The sequence below is a fragment of the Dendroctonus ponderosae genome, unplaced genomic scaffold (genome assembly GCF_020466585.1).
Source record: "Dendroctonus ponderosae isolate FM_Combo_2020 unplaced genomic scaffold, Dpon_F_20191213v2 Dpon_F_20191213_9, whole genome shotgun sequence".
Lineage (NCBI taxonomy): Eukaryota > Metazoa > Arthropoda > Insecta > Coleoptera > Curculionidae > Dendroctonus > Dendroctonus ponderosae.
The window spans coordinates 8,530,573-8,546,192 of record NW_026019116.1 but is presented as its reverse complement, the minus strand read 5'-3'; the positions used below and the strand labels follow the sequence as shown (position 1 = coordinate 8,546,192).

Sequence of the window (15,620 nt, the reverse complement as noted above, 5' to 3'; positions counted from 1 at the left end):
GAGCCACTCACATGGATATTTTCAACAAAAATGGGTCTCCAAAGGTGTTGGCCAAACCACAAATAATTTTGAAATCTCTTATGGTCTGGCAAAAAAAATTGGAAAATTGGCGTGCCTTTAGGCAGGACTCTGGTTTCAATGCAAAAGAATCTTGCCAAGGAAACTTGTATTTAGAATTGTACGATGTATAAATGGAAAACCGCGCAAAATTACTCCTAAGTTTCAAAATTCGTTCCAATGGCACTAGCAGCTTAAATGGAACCAAATTTACATCCCATGTAAACTCAAGCTCTCGTTATCGCGTGCAGAAACCCTCATCCCGATGTCTCAACTGCTCCGGCAGAAATCGTCTTCAGAACTGTACAACGTAAAAATAAAAAACCGCGCAAAAACACTCCAAAGTTTAAAAATTCTTTCCAATGGCACCAGCGGCTTAAATCGAGCCAAATTTACACCCCATGTAAACTGAAGCTCTTGTTGTCGAGTGCAGAAACCCTCATTCCGATGTCTCAACTGCTCCGGCAGAAATCGTCTTCAGAACTGTACAACGTAAAAACAAAAAACCGCGCAAAAACACTCCAAAGTTTAAAAATTCATTCCAATGGSACCAGCGGCTTAAATGGAACCAAATTTACATCCCATGTAAACTGAAGCTTTCGTTGTCGAGTGCAGAAACCCTCATTCCGATGTCTCAACTGCTCCGGCAGAAATCGTCTTCAGAACTATACAACGTAAAAATAAAAAACCGCGCAAAAACACTCCAAAGTTTAAAAATTCATTCCAATGGCACCAGCGGCTTAAATGGAACCAAATTTACACCCCATGTAAACTGAAGCTCTTGTTATCGCGTGCAGAAACCCTCATTCCGATGTCTCAACTGCTCCGGCAAAAATCGTCTTTAGAAGTGTACGATGTAAAAATGAAAAACCGCCCTCCAAGCAAAGTACTTGTACAAAGTTGAAAAATTCATGCTGATCGATGGCGTTAGCAACTGAAATGGAACCAAATTTACATCATGTGTAAACTGAAACTTTAGTTATCGAGTGTTGAAACTCCCCGTATCTGCAGCCTGTTTATCACGCTTGAACTGCCTTGTCTTGTCCCAAAATATTTGAATCCTCCTGTATATTTTGAGTAAATTAAGTGGGTTAAATGCGAGTAAAATGTGAATTGCAAACGCGGTAATAATCCCTGGTCGTTTACCGCCGATTCGAGCAGAAGCAACAGCAGGCTGATTTTTCCCATAAACGCAGGATATTATTGGCCTGCTCGCTTACCCAACCGATGTCCAACAGATATCCCAATGTTATCGGGTGGGTGGTAGGAGCGATTAGTGCCACTAAACAACCTCGTTCGATTCAAATTCCAAGTTGATGGGCTGGTTGAAGATGAGAGCCAGCCGCTCGGGTACGTTGGCGACTGTTTGCTAATAGGTGCGGGTACCCGACGTATTTTCGCTGGTTTTCCAATGCGCTTTCGGCCGATAATTAACTGCACAAATCCCTCAATTATCCGCCAGTTTTATGCATCCGAATTGCGGTGGTACCGTTAAAAATCGCCGCAACTACTACTACACACCATGGTCGATGATTTGCTTAGATAAATACGACGACGACGACGAAGAACCGAAAAGGGTACCGTACATTGCACAATGGCCCAATGGAGCGATCGCCTGGCTGCCATTCATCGCCAGAGTACCATCGAGGGTACCGATTTTTACCGCGCAATTCCATTTGGAGAGCAAATTGCAAAAGTGAAGTTCTATTCTTGTCCTAGCACGATAATCCGCGCACAGATGTTTTGCACTTCATTAAGAGAGTGTTTGGAAAGGTAATGGGTTTGGTACCCCGTCGTGGTGGAAATGTTTGCGGTTTTACTTCAAAACGGCCGTTTCGGTACCGCTCCGAGTACCACTCGGCATACCTAAAGTTGCAGATTTTCCTTCGAAAATCTCTCGTTAATGGCCAACACTCTTCACGTGTATGTGACTTTTTTGTCAACAATTGCCATATTCAACGCGGAAATGGAGCATTGCCGTCGGCTTCTGTATGGTTCCAATGTTTTATTCAAATCGTCAAAACTTAGGTCGATAAAACGATTTTTCTAATATAGGATTGATCAATATTTATCCAAAAAAATGAGTTTCTTGCATGTATAACAACCGAGGAGAAATCATTTTTGTTGTATAAACCGTACGTTTTGCATATTTTTAGCTCAATATCTAATGGTGCGTCCAGACTTGCCGAGCCGAGCCTGAGCCGCGGCAAATTTCTTTCCGGTTTCCTCAAGACAGAAAATGAATGATATGTTGCTGTTTTGACAAAACATCAAATTAATCTGCCGCGCTTCAGGCTCAACTCAGGCTCGGCTCGGCAGGTCTGAGTCTCTTTTGCCTTCATAGAGCTTCGAACTCTACGCAAAGCCCTACTATGCGACGGTCCGTTTCTGCGCCATCAAACCTAACAAATCATTGAAACTGTTGAGTTTTTCGGGCTTTTCCGTACAATTTCTTTACAACACGCTCTTAACAGGGACATGAGGCAAATATTCGTTGATCTTCATTCCGCTTGGGCGGCTATTTTGCCTTCAAAGTTCAGAGGTGTTCTGTGGCCTTCCACCTCCTTGATGTCAATCGCGTATTTGTTCGTATCGCACGAGCGGGAACGAACAAAACTGCATGGTTGCTCGACGTCAGAACGCGCATACATTCCGATAGCACGCATTTTAAAAACTACAAATATAAGGGCAATATTAATTTAATTAACTCAATTAGTCCGATGCGTTAAATGCGCATTTATCGTCGGCTGCATTTTTCATGTGTGTGCATACGTTCCGGACGTTCGATGCGAGCAACTACGCACAAAAGTTATGCTTTGTGCGCGCGCATTTCAACATCAACCAACTTTGAGGAATAAATATCGTTTCTACTTACTCTGGAATATTGAAACCCCCTTTGTTAGCGGCACCTTCATTATCCGGGCCATTTTCTTCTTCTTGGAGGTCTTCAACTGGTTGCCAGCATCCAGTTGATCTCTTCTGCTCAATTTGGGCGAGGAATGCACTGAAATGTGCCAATCAACGCAGTCTTTCGGGAGTTTGCCACATTGGCAGTCACTCAATCACGACGAACTCGCGTTTTACTTGAATTTTGTTGAACTAAGTTGGATTTTGACGGCGGAGATTTTCCACCCAGGTCCAATGTGGACAGTGTCCAAAAGTTGGCATGGTAACGAAGCGGAAGGGTTTGTTTTGATTTCCGATTTTGTTGGCGCCAAATTCAAAATTAGTTTTTCGTTTTGAGCATCCTACCAGCGGGGCGGAAGGAATATGACCGTTTTCCCATTTTAAATAAGTTCCAGAAGCATAATATATACATATATACGTTGGCAACTCGTAAATTTCCGTTATCTAACTAATTTGTGCAGACAAAAGCTCAAAAAAACTGTTTTTGAATTTGGCGCCAGTCTATATCCTCCAAGATAACAAATCCTTCAATTTAGTTGCCATGCCAACTTACCCCACTGTCAACATTGGGCCCGATTGGATGCTCTCCGCTGTCCAGTTTGTTTAGTAGTAATCTCCAGTTTTTGACTAATTTCCGAATAATCAAGTAAATCGTTAGTTTGTGCTGGTTTGTGGTTATGGAGTAATAGCGAATGAAGCTGTTTCTCAAAGAAATGCGATTTATCGGCATATTTGTTTGAATCCGGACTTTCAGTGCAATTCCTGCCCAAAATGAGCCCTGGAGGTGATCTGGCTGCTGGAAAGCAGTTAAATCTGTTTGAGGAACAGGAAAATGGTCTGAGTAATGAAGATGCTGCTGTCAAAAGGTGTTTAGATATTTTAGAGTGAGTAGAAAAAGTTTTTTAGTTTTGAAACGCGCACGCATATTACTTATGTGCGCATTGAAACGAATAAATGCTCATGAAAATAAAGCAAATGTTCTGGTTTGCAGAAAATTGTGCAAAATGCAGCCTTAATTTGATTGAGGATTCAAATGTGAATATTTGCGCTATTTTAAACGATATTAGCGTATATACCTAACGATTGTTGCGTCACGCAAGCCACCTCTGAAGGTGCAAGCCACTCGTGCTTGCAAAACGTCAGGATGAATTCTTCTGAAAAAAGCCCAACTATTCTAACCAATCATTCCCTACTGCGGATTTTTCGTCATTTATTGCCGATTAGCCGTGAAACGAGCACTATTTACGACAAATTACAACAGCCACTGAACAAGCAATGGCGTTAAATGTATAACAGCGCATCGAGGATAAGTTGCGTGCAATAAATCGATTATAAATGTGTTTGGCAGAAAAGTATTCGGTTACGCGCAGAAACATTATCCATTTCAAGTTCGCTAGGAAAACGGCCTGAGGATGATTGAGATTCTCCAAGTCCCATCTATTAGAAACCTCTAGGCCTGGGTAACACTGTGTTGAGTTGCACTCTTTAAGTTAATGAGTTTTAACTCATCGCTTGAAGAGTTATAAGTCGTTTATCGAAGACCGAGATTGGAATTTCAACAACCAAGAAAAAGTTATCAACATTTATTATGAGCAATGTTTTACCTGAGCGTCGGTGCGTTGGGTTGGCGCACCAAGCCATTTGCGCAGCATTGCGCCAACTCCAAAAAAATCACTGAGTTACCCAGTGCTAGTCTGATGAACTGAACGATTTGTTATCAATTTTGTGCATTATAATGTGGGTGTCGTCGGCCCAAGTACAACAATCGATGGTTAAGGCAAAAAGCGACATTGTAGTTTCAAGAAATGGTAAATTAAGCGCGTCGAATCGGCTCGGGCTCCTTCAATGGACGATTTTCCATTCGAATGGACACGCAAATGCCATTTCCTTGATTCGGAGGTGTGAAAATTGCGTGAATTTGCCGACTCGGTTTTTTTCTTGGTATTGAGAAGCGTGCGCAAACAATGGCGCGGCACGCCCGACCACTAATCGCTTTGACGTTGACGGTTCTTAACCTCAGCCTTCTGTCGTTACACTTAAATAAGCGGATTAATGCTCCCCCAGTCTCGCCAGCTCTGATTAGTTGCTTAATTAATAATTAAATTAAATTATCTCCAATTTGACGAATTTTTGACGGAAATTTGATGGGGTTATGTAGACACGATGAATTTCCGCAAAAAGTTCAATATCGAATTTTAGTCGGCCCAATCCGTCGGGCTGGGGTGTTCTAGCACAAAATTGAAATTAGAATTAAAAAAAAATATCGTCTCAAAAAATAAAAAGTGAAAATTAAACGATCGATGCTACGTGTAAATGAAGTGACGTTCAATATCTTATGCACCAGTGCATTCCAATGAGTGAAAATGATCGAAAGATTTACACAAAAAAAAACAATAAGGAATAAAAAAATGAATTATCTGGCAAGTCAGTATAAGGTTTGTTTAACTAAAATCTCCCATCAACTGCGTTGCAAAATGAGATAATGCATTTCTTTCTCCTCGATAACAAATAGTTAACTGTGACAACGCTGGTTTTGCGACGTTATCTAGTTGAATTTTTTCAATTTTCTGAAGTTTCAACAAAAGTGTTGGTGATTTCTAGAGAAATTTACCATTTGGACCATGCCAGGGTTTTTCTTATCGAAGCTGCTGAATATTAAATGTGCTTTAAGTAAAAAAAACAAAACTTGGAATTCCAGGTTCCTCAAACGGACAAACGCGCTTTTCTGAAATCCTGCTGTTCTTGAGGCAGTGCGGCAGCGCTGGTGGCAAGTTCCGTGCAGTAGTGACGCTCCCAAGAGATGAGCTGCGACATCTACTGGCGCAAGCTGTAACACGTCAGCTCAGTGGTGAATCTCTCAAGGTTACTGTTTAACCGATGAGCGCGAACACACGTTCATCGACTCTGTGGATTAGTAAGCGCTCGGCGCTCGGTTTGCCGTGGTAAACAAGGTCAAAGTCCACTAGTCCATTGAAGTCGGTGCAGGGTCCAATTGTTAGTAGTTTCCTTTTGATCCTGTGATTTTGTTCATTTTCCTTCGGTATTTATCAGTCAAAAGCCGCCCATCCGGTCCGCGAGTGGCAGTCCCTGATTTCGTGTAGTTTGTCCCCCCAAATATTCCACATGGCCTACTTGCCCAGAACGGTAGTCAGGGGAACCAGAATGCTTGGGAAAACTCTCAACCAATCCGGTTCGGTGCGGGCATTTTCGCTGGGCCCGCAGCTCAGCGCAAAGAAAACGCTCAAGCCCATTGGCCAGAACATTGTCCTGGTGGATGGGGTGAGAACGCCCTTTTTGATGTCGGGCACCGACTATGCCAAACTGATGCCCCACGAGCTGGCCAAAGTGGCCCTTAGGGGGATTCTGCAGAAAACTGGCGTGCCCAAGGAGATGATTGATTATATTATCTATGGAGCGGTCATTCAGGAGGTTTGTACCTACCTAGTCCACCTGTTACTTGCAGCTGTAAACTTCTTTTGGTGGCAGGTGAAAACATCGAACATTGCCAGAGAGGCGGCTCTATGTGCCGGCTACAGCGACAAAACTCCTGGCCACACAGTGACCATGGCCTGCATATCCTCGAACGTAGCTATGTCGACAGCAGTGGGGCTGATCAACAGCGGCGTCTACGAAATGATCGTGTGCGGCGGGGTGGAATTCATGTCCGACATTCCAATCAGGCACAGCAGGAAGATGCGCAACCTGCTGCTCAAGGCGAACAAGGCCAAAACCATCCAGCAGAAGTTGGGCCTGCTGGCCAGCATCCGGTAAGTCACGCAGCGATTGGCGGAGGTTCGTTCACTAACTGATGACACTTGCAGGCCGGACTATTTTGTGCCGGAGCTGCCAGCAGTGGCGGAGTTTTCTTCCGGTGAGACCATGGGGCATTCCGCCGACCGATTGGCCGCCGCCTTCGGGGCCACTCGTAAGGAACAGGACGAATTTGCACTCCGGTCGCACACATTGGCCCAACAGGCTCAGGAGAAGGGCTACTTGACTGACGTGATTCCCATTCAAGTGCGTTTTAACCGGCGACGGCTGTCTGGGCCCTGCCTTATCGCATCAACTATTTCTTCTATTCCAGGTCCCAGGCAGTGACAAGGAAATCACAAAGGATAACGGAATCAGAGTCTCGACACCTGAGCAACTGGCCAAACTTAAACCGGCATTTATCAAGCCCCACGGAACGATCACAGCGGCGAATGCTTCCTACTTGACGGACGGAGCCTCGGCTTGCATCGTTACTACGGAGGCCAGAGCCAAAGCTCTGGGTATGTCGCTAGTCAAATGGCTGGAACACTTAAGGCTCATTCTGTCGACTTTGCAGGCCTGAAACCGAAAGCCTATCTCAGGAACTTCCTGTACGTGTCTCAGGACCCCATCGATCAGCTGCTGCTGGGACCTGCCTATGCGACGCCACAGATTCTGGATAAAGCTGGACTCACCCTTCAGGACGTTGATACTTTTGAGTTCCACGAAGCTTTTGCAGGTAAATTGGGCTTAGTGAGCGAGTGTTTTTATCGAGTCTTGACGAAATGGCGAATGCCACTCTTATATACAGTAATTGACCACAGATCATTTTAATTCGGTTGGAAGCCAGCCCTGTCAATGCGGTTTGTTCTGTACACTGGCAAATAAACAAGGAGAACAGTAGGTTTGTTCCTGTCGGACAGAGATAAGAGCGTTGGCTAATCCAGTCTAGACAGGGCCACATTCAGGACGTTTTTCTTACATGTACAGGGTGCCCTTTAAGCAGATGATCAAAAGGGTGCTGCGATATTCTTTGCATCAAAAGAAGACGATGTGAGCTAAGTTTCCTTAACAAAAAATGTTCTTCAAAAAAATTATTGTTTTTGAAATATCGGGAGTAGTGAAACGTACGATGTATTTTGGTAAAACTCGCTGTGAATATGTTCGTTCATGGCAGGCCCGGAATACAAGATTTAGCCGTGCGTATTCGTGATACAATTGAACTCAGTGCGAGCGCGAAAACAGTGTCAACTTTTCCGGTTTTTTTTAATTGCCACCCCAGATTGTCGGTTATGACGTATTCATTCTATGTTCAGGACAGATTCTGGCTAACTTCAAAGCAATGGACAGCGACTGGTTTGCGCAGAGGTACATGGGCAGAAGCGGCAAAGTGGGAGCGCCACCACTAAACAAGTTCAACTTGTGGGGCGGATCGCTGTCGATCGGCCACCCCTTCGCCGCCACTGGCGTGCGCCTGGCGATGCACACAGCCAATCGGCTGGTGCGTGAAGATGGGCAGATTGGACTGATCGCAGCGTGCGCTGCCGGCGGCCAGGGCGTGGCAATGCTGCTGGAAAGACATCCAGATGCCACACCCAATTGAGTTCGCTATGATGAATGAGGGAAATTGTGATGAGAATTTTTTTTATACTAATTTTTAAATTATTTTCTTTTTGGTTTTCTTTAGCCTTTTAAGTTGCATTGTTCAGCCCACAAGTGTAAATATACATATGCACGAATCTACAATTGTTTACCCATGGGATTTTTTGGAAACATGGAAAAACGGTTTTTGATTGTGCATTGCTTTACTTTCTTATTATTTTATTGCTATTTACTTTAGGATTCCTAAGACTTGCAAATTTGGCATTTTTTAATTGTCTTTTACTGTCCGTTTCTCAATATTCAAGATGGGAATGGAATTCATTCCGGAGCCGGTTTCTGCAATAAAAATCTTAGTCTATGTGAACTGATGAAGTTACCGTAATTAGTCTGACTGGGGGGTTTTAAATCTATAACATTGGCTGCCCTGACACCACAGATTACAGAGTACCTCTGTGATCTGTGCCTGACACTTCTATGACGTTTCCAGGAATTATTTATCTTTCTGTCACACAGATAAAAAAGTGGCCACATTTTCAATTTTGCCGTTGAAAAAATACAGGGCTGTGCAGTAGGCTTGTAGATAAATGCGAGAGCCCCCAATACTGCAGACGGTGTGAGTGAATGTGATGGACTAAAGTGATTGAAAGCTAGTGAAGATGGGCCTAACAATTTCTACGGTATTCACCAGACTGTTCAGCAAAAAGCCCATGAGGATCCTCATGGTGGGTCTGGACGCTGCAGGGAAGACTACCATACTGTACAAGCTGAAGCTGGGCGAAATCGTCACCACCATACCCACCATCGGCTTCAATGTGGAAACCGTCGAATACAAGAACATTTCGTTTACGGTGTGGGATGTGGGCGGCCAGACAAAGATCCGGAAGCTCTGGAGGCACTACTTTGCCAACACGGACGGCATTATTTTCGTGGTCGACTCCAACGATCGCGAGCGAATCGCTGAGGCCGAACAGGAGCTGCACAACATGCTAGATGAGGAAGAACTGCGGAATTCCATCCTGCTGGTGTTTGCCAACAAGCAGGATCTGCCCAATTCCATGTCCACGGCGGAGTTGACCGATAAACTCAAGTTGAACGCGATGAAAAACAGAAAGTGGTACATTCAGGCCACGTGCGCCACTCAGGGCTCCGGGCTTTACGAGGGCCTCGATTGGCTGTCCAACGAATTGGCCACCAGATAGACCTGTATAATTTCAATAGCTTAAGTTATGTTATCTGTATCTTATCGTGTATTAATCCGTATTTACTACCGAATGCTGTGCACTGGGCTGCTTCGTTGTGGGATGAGGTGTAATAATAAAAGACTGCAAAAACCGTACATCGACTAAATAAAAACCAGTTAATTATGAAAGTATTTAATTGGGACACACTGATTATTCAATTTAACAACAAAGAATGGTATTAGATATTATACTATAATATTAATAACAAGAACGACTCAGCCTCGATCCGCAGCAGCATCTGCTTCATCTTCAGTTTGGTGTGGAACAGTGATATTAAGCAGCGTTCGAAGCCAGAGCACTATCACATACGATCACTAGTCTACTAGTTCAGTCTCCACTAGAAAACCCGATCTTGATACCCGCCGTCCTGCACAGAGGAGGCAGACGGCCTGGGCATGGAATGGTGCCTGTTGACTTGCGTGGCTCGGCGAGCCGGCGCCAGGAACTCGAACATGCTCTGCGTGTGGGTCGCCAGCATTTTCGACAAATCCACCGGCATTGGATCGGTCCAGAAGAAGTCGTGGTTAAGGGCGCCATCGGCATCCAACCGCTTAGACGGGTCCAGAGTCAGCAGCTTATCCAGAAGATCCACAGCCCAGGGGTCCTTCATGTACGGCCTCAAGCGTTCCTTTACCTAAAGCATTCGATTGCTTATACTGCTGGGCTACACACAAACGTGAGCAATTCTACCTGGCCTTGATAGCCAAACAGCGTTTCCGAATTAATATTCCAGTATTATTCTAAAACCAACCTTGCGCTTCTGCTCCTGGGGCAACTCCATGTTGTTGTACATGTCCAACTTTTCCACCCCCGGCCAACTGGTCGGGTTGATCGACCCACATAGTTGAGATATGAGAGTCAGTTGCTGTTGCTCACTGTTGCCCTACGAAGGACAACGACCGTGTAAATCAAGTGCATTTTTTCCCAATCCGCATGATTCGCCTTACCTGCATGATGGGACTTCTGGTCCACATCTCGGCCATTATGCAACCGGCGCCCCACAAGTCTACCGGAGGCCCATAATTCCTGTCGCCCAGTAGCAGCTCGGGTGGGCGATACCACAGAGTGACCACTCTATTAGTAAACCTGCGGAGCAGCGAAACTAGGTTAGCAACTGGCGCTGGCTGAAAATCCACCCTGACCAACCTACCTATTGGGAACCCCAGTCTTGCTAGTGCTGAACGCTCTGGCGAGGCCAAAATCTGCGAGTTTTAGGATGCCGCCCTTCGTGATGAGCACGTTGGCCGCTTTCATGTCGCGATGCAGGATTTTATTAAAGTGAATGTAATACAGGCCGTTCAGCAGCTGTTGCATCACTTTCTTAATCTCCCCCAGGCTGAACTTCACGTTCACGTTGGAGAGCAGTCCAGCGAGGTCGTGCTCGCAAAAATCGAAGACCAAGTAAAACGTGGATCGGTACCGATTGTGCAACGATGCTTTGGTGCGGCAGATCTCGATCAGATTGACCACGTTGTCATGCTTGAGCAGCTGTAAAATGCGAATCTCCCTCAGCGCAGTGATCGGAAAGCCCTCCTTCTCGTTATCCATCAGCACTTTCTTCATGGCCACGAATTTCTTCGGGTTGTTGATGTCGCGTGCTTTGAAGACCTCACCAAATGTACCCTGGCCGATTTTGGCCACCGTCTGGTACTTCGTGGCCTCCTCACAATAGGGAAAGCTGAAGGTCTCGATGTACTTTTCTTTATCTCTCATACTCATGGTGATGCTACTATGATGGCTTGAATGATGCTTACTTTGCATTTTCAATACCCGAAACACTCACTACTTCTTGTTCGTCTCGACCCGATCGATTCAAACACCACTTTTATTCACAAATCGCAGAAGAAAGCCCCAAACTATCAAAAACAAAAAACACAATCCGTCCTTGGACCAGACAGAACTAACTGTTCATAGATAAAGACAAGTAACTGTTTGTCAATCATGTGGGATTGCGGGATCATATGGTGGAACCAGGGTGGCCAACCTTTCAAACGCGTATTACCGTATTTTACGGTACCAGAGATTTTGACCAGAAAGATCCAGAAAAACAGTCCAAAAAAGTCCAACCAACCCATAGTCAGAGTTGCCAACGCCGTTCAACGAATCCCGGACTAGTTCCTTTACACATGGTTGTTGAACGGCGTTGCCAGGTGTGCACCACAGGGGGATGTTCTGTGGGTACAGGTTCCTCCTCCTGTTCTTTTACAGATTACAAACCCTTCTTTGCGACATAGTACACATAGGTTAAATTCAGTAATATTTATCATTCAGGGTTATGTTTCTCTAAAAAATAACACTGATTTTTAAGGCATTTTTTCCCAAACTGCTGCAATGGAAAGCAGCCGAGAGCCGCAAGGCAAACGGCCCAAACTAGAGCCCACTGATGGTAAGTCCAACCAGCGAACACTCCTAATTTGTGGTTAATCGGCATACTCATCTTCTAGCCCTGCTGGACGAGCCGGCCTCCCAGCCCCCCATGGGTAAGTAGGAGCCCGAAGTTCACCAGGGGTGTTATTTGGCCCAGTTGCAGGTGCCAAAATCCCGAGACTGTGCCCCTATCTGGACACTATAAATCGCCAGTACCTGGACTTTGACTTCGAGAAACTCTGCTCCGTTTCGCTGACCAGGATCAACGTCTACGCCTGCTTGGTGTGCGGAAAGTACTTCCAGGGGAGGGGCACCAACACCCACGCCTACACCCATTCGGTCGCCGAGGGGCACCATGTGTATCTGAACTTACACACTTTGAAGTTCTACTGCTTGCCAGACAACTACGAGATCATCGGTGAGTTGGCTGCCCTTTACTCCCTTTACTGCTACCAATATCAGATTGCTGCAGATTCATCCCTGGACGACATCAAGTACGTGCTAAACCCCACATTCACAGCTGATCACATAAAACACTTGGACAGCAGCACCAAACTGTCCAGGGCCATTGATGGCTCGCTCTACACTCCAGGAATCGTCGGGCTAAACAACATCAAAGCCAACGACTACTGCAACGTGGTTTTGCAGGTATATGGGGTTTAAGCTATCCAAGCCAACCTCTTGTTAATATCCGGCAATTGTTCAGGCATTGTCGCATGTGGCCCCGCTGCGCAACTACTTCCTGCGGGAGGCGAACTACTCAAAAGTGCGCAGGCCGCCTGGCGACTCCTCCTTCCTGCTGGTGCAGCGGTTTGGGGAGCTGATGCGCAAGCTGTGGAATCCACGGAACTTCAAGGCGCACGTATCGCCCCACGAGATGCTCCAGGCCGTTGTGCTGTGGAGCAAGAAGCGCTTCCAGTTCACCCAACAAGGCGATCCAATCGACTTTCTCTCCTGGTTCCTCAACGCCCTGCACAAGGCCCTGAACGGCACCAAAAAGCATGAGAGCTCCATCATCTACAAGTCCTTTCTGGGCAGCATGAAGATTTTTTCCAGGAAAATTCCGCCGATCGATATGGACGAGAAGCAGAAAAAGTCGCTCCTGTTAACCAGCGACTATCAGGAGGTGGAAACGGAGTCGAATTTTCTCTATTTGACTTGCGACCTGCCGCCTCCGCCTCTATTCATTGATGCCTTCAAGGAGAATATCATTCCGCAGGTAAAGGATGTTCGACCCAAAACCATGGGCATCTACTCTTTACACTGAAATCCAGGTGAATCTCTATCAACTGCTGGCGAAATTTAACGGCCAGTCGGAGAAGGAGTACAAAACCTACAAGGAGAACTTCATGAAGCGCTTCGAAATCACGCGCCTGCCCCCTTATTTGATCCTGTACATCAAGCGCTTCACGAAAAACACCTTCTTCGTCGAAAAAAACCCGACTATAGTCAATTTTCCTGTTAAGTGAGTGCACTTCAGCTAGGTTAATTCAGTTCAAGTTGCGCTTCAACACCGCTTGTTGTTACAGAAACGTGGACTTCGGGGAGTTTCTCACACCGGAAGTGAAGGCCCAACATCAGCACACCATTTACGACCTTACGGCGAATATTGTTCACGATGGGGAGCCCAGCAAGGGCACATACAGGGTGCACATTCTGCAGAAATCCACTGGCCAATGGTACGAGATGCAGGACTTGCACGTCACGGACATTCTACCGCAAATGATCACTTTGACTGAGGCGTATATTCAAATTTACGAACTGCGAACGTCCTAAATTAAAGAGTCCCCAGGACGTGTTTTACCGACAAGTTCTCTATTAATCCCCGATGAACACAACTGCTTAAAAACTCTAGACTTTATTGAAACTTTGTTAATATTTACAGGCAATTTCTCGATGGAGCAACTTAAAAAAAAACTCGCTACTCGCACAACCTTAAAAAGCTAATCAGTGAAACAGTTACTTGGGCCAAGGCCTGGCGAAGGCCTCGACTACGAAAAACAGTTTAGTTCCCCCATAATAACCTACAGTGGATTTATCAACTCATTTATCACATATCCAGTCGCTTGGCTTTGCGTTTTCTGGCCTTGCCAGTCGCCTTATCGCCTGCCTGACTGCCTTCCGACTCGGTCGAAGGACTGTCGGCTTCAGAGTCCTGGTCAACCAGATCGTCCTTAATGTCTTCGTCGTTCTTAAAAAAGCATATGCTTATAAACAGCCAAAGCCCGCTTCAAATTAATCAATTACCAGCTCATTATCGCTGTCTTTATCCTTTTTGCCTTCAACGCGCTTGCCAATCGATGCTTTTTGGGGAAACAGAAGGTCGATAACGCAAACGAGGATCTGAAATCCAGCCTTAGCTATTTAACCCTTAAACTTGCGGCTTACCTTACTTACCAGCCCCAGACAGGCGCCTAGAATGATTGTGGCCACGGCAAAAACCAAGTAGGAGGCGACTGTTGGTAAGCCGTACTCGTTAGTGAATTTGTTGTGGATTTGCTGCAATTCAAAGAGTTGGACGTTTGATTGAAACTGTCCACCGCCTTGCACTTACTCTGAGGGATTGGGAGAGCCTGAAAAAGGCCGCAATCACGCTCATTTGCAGAGAGTCCGGTGCTTTCCAGCTGGAAATTGGCTCCACCTGTTCCCACTTCCTATCCTCGATGAACAAGCTGAACGAATCCTCATCTCTGGCTCCTTTGTACTGTCGAAACTGGCCATCCAGCACACTAACGGAAATCGCACTCAACGAGACATGTACAGGCAAATTAGGAATGTATATACGTACTGGAATATAGTGGGTAAGGCAGTGACCATAAACCTCCCACTCAGACCAGGAGAAGTGGTAACATCCACAGCCCCAATTTTAATGCCTAGGGCAGGTCCAGACCGTCCAAACTGACTCCAGCGGGGCTCCAGAGCTTTGCAGGCCGGACACCAAGGGGCATAACTGCTCGAAAAACACGTATTTACAATAAACAATCATCGGCTAAAAATAGCCTGTGTAGGCTGCGAACTTACAAAGCCACCATCCATTCGCCCTTGAGGATCTGCGACCAGTTTTCCTCTCCCAGTTCGACCACTTTTTGGCCCCGTACACAAAGCACAACACTAAACACTAGCAAAAAGGTCAGCGAGCGCGTTCTGCTGGCCATGTTATTGACGTGTGTTTTACAAGTCGTCACTACAAAGCCGGTGTTTCCTTGGTAACTAATCGCGTCAACCAGATATATTAATTGGTCTACTTTGCACACATAACGGGGTTCCAGCTGCAAAACCACGTCAAACTCGCCACCCAATTTATCGTAAAACTCAAAAAGGTCAAAAACCTGATAAACACGGTGAGTCGAATTGTTTGATGGCGGCTTGTCAAAGTCAAAACTGAAGCAAGCTTGATCGATAAGCTCGAAACCCCCAACCAAAGCTGGAGCTGTCTCCCTTGCACTTGTGACATTAAAGGCGATTTTCCGAACTATCTGCCGATCTTCGAACCAGGAATCCGTCCCAGACAATTGACAATGACGAACAGCTGATTGGGCAGGAATCAACAACAACAATAATAAGAATTGAGGCTCATTAGCAATACATTTCAAGAGAAAGTTGGCTGGGTTATTTATGTAATGCGGATTGTTCAGAACACCGTCATTTCCTGCTAAGGCAAACGCTCGCATGGCAGTACCATAGAACTGAGGTAGG

General features: G+C 45.7%; 5 protein-coding genes and 1 long non-coding RNA gene across 7 annotated transcripts; 3 read left to right on the top strand and 3 right to left on the bottom strand.

Annotated features, from left to right (window-relative positions):
* Positions 1–2,467: 2,467 nt before the first annotated feature.
* On the bottom strand, positions 2,468–3,212 carry LOC125505605. Its single transcript, XR_007282269.1, has 2 exons — positions 2,933–3,212; positions 2,468–2,731 (listed from the first exon to the last, which is right to left on the bottom strand). It is a non-coding gene; the product is annotated as an uncharacterized LOC125505605 (long non-coding RNA).
* Positions 3,213–5,906: 2,694 nt separating this feature from the next.
* Positions 5,907–8,455, top strand: LOC109538880 (trifunctional enzyme subunit beta, mitochondrial). The gene is made up of 6 exons (XM_019906305.2): positions 5,907–6,393; positions 6,451–6,731; positions 6,786–6,981; positions 7,049–7,235; positions 7,292–7,453; positions 8,031–8,455. The coding sequence occupies exons 1-6, from the start codon at positions 6,088–6,090 to the stop codon at positions 8,315–8,317; spliced, it is 1,419 nt and encodes a 472-aa protein (XP_019761864.1). The 5' UTR covers positions 5,907–6,087; the 3' UTR covers positions 8,318–8,455.
* Positions 8,456–8,761: 306 nt separating this feature from the next.
* Positions 8,762–9,680, top strand: LOC109538886 (ADP-ribosylation factor 2). The gene has a single exon (XM_019906314.2). The coding sequence runs from the start codon at positions 8,973–8,975 to the stop codon at positions 9,513–9,515; it is 543 nt and encodes a 180-aa protein (XP_019761873.1). The 5' UTR covers positions 8,762–8,972; the 3' UTR covers positions 9,516–9,680.
* Positions 9,674–11,508, bottom strand: LOC109538884 (cyclin-dependent kinase 9). The gene is made up of 4 exons (XM_019906312.2): positions 10,708–11,508; positions 10,505–10,643; positions 10,309–10,440; positions 9,674–10,191 (listed from the first exon to the last, which is right to left on the bottom strand). The coding sequence occupies exons 1-4, from the start codon at positions 11,316–11,318 to the stop codon at positions 9,895–9,897; spliced, it is 1,179 nt and encodes a 392-aa protein (XP_019761871.1). The 5' UTR covers positions 11,319–11,508; the 3' UTR covers positions 9,674–9,894.
* A 193-nt stretch (positions 11,509–11,701) lies between these two features.
* Positions 11,702–13,734, top strand: LOC109538876 (U4/U6.U5 tri-snRNP-associated protein 2). Of its 2 annotated transcripts, none has more exons than XM_019906301.2 (7): positions 11,702–11,943; positions 12,002–12,037; positions 12,082–12,342; positions 12,397–12,572; positions 12,631–13,143; positions 13,199–13,389; positions 13,454–13,734. In XM_019906301.2, exons 1-7 carry the CDS (start codon positions 11,889–11,891, stop codon positions 13,698–13,700), a joined length of 1,479 nt encoding a protein of 492 aa, XP_019761860.1. In that variant the 5' UTR covers positions 11,702–11,888; the 3' UTR covers positions 13,701–13,734. The 2 variants fall into 2 exon arrangements, with proteins under 2 accessions (XP_019761860.1, XP_019761861.1); XM_019906302.2 differs by having other exon boundaries at positions 11,703–11,943; positions 12,088–12,342.
* A 32-nt stretch (positions 13,735–13,766) lies between these two features.
* LOC109538881 (thioredoxin-related transmembrane protein 1) lies at positions 13,767–15,595 on the bottom strand. The gene is made up of 6 exons (XM_019906306.2): positions 14,946–15,595; positions 14,713–14,874; positions 14,479–14,653; positions 14,322–14,423; positions 14,172–14,267; positions 13,767–14,115 (listed from the first exon to the last, which is right to left on the bottom strand). The coding sequence occupies exons 1-6, from the start codon at positions 15,593–15,595 to the stop codon at positions 13,975–13,977; spliced, it is 1,326 nt and encodes a 441-aa protein (XP_019761865.2). The 3' UTR covers positions 13,767–13,974.
* Between the last annotated feature and the right edge of the window lie 25 nt (positions 15,596–15,620).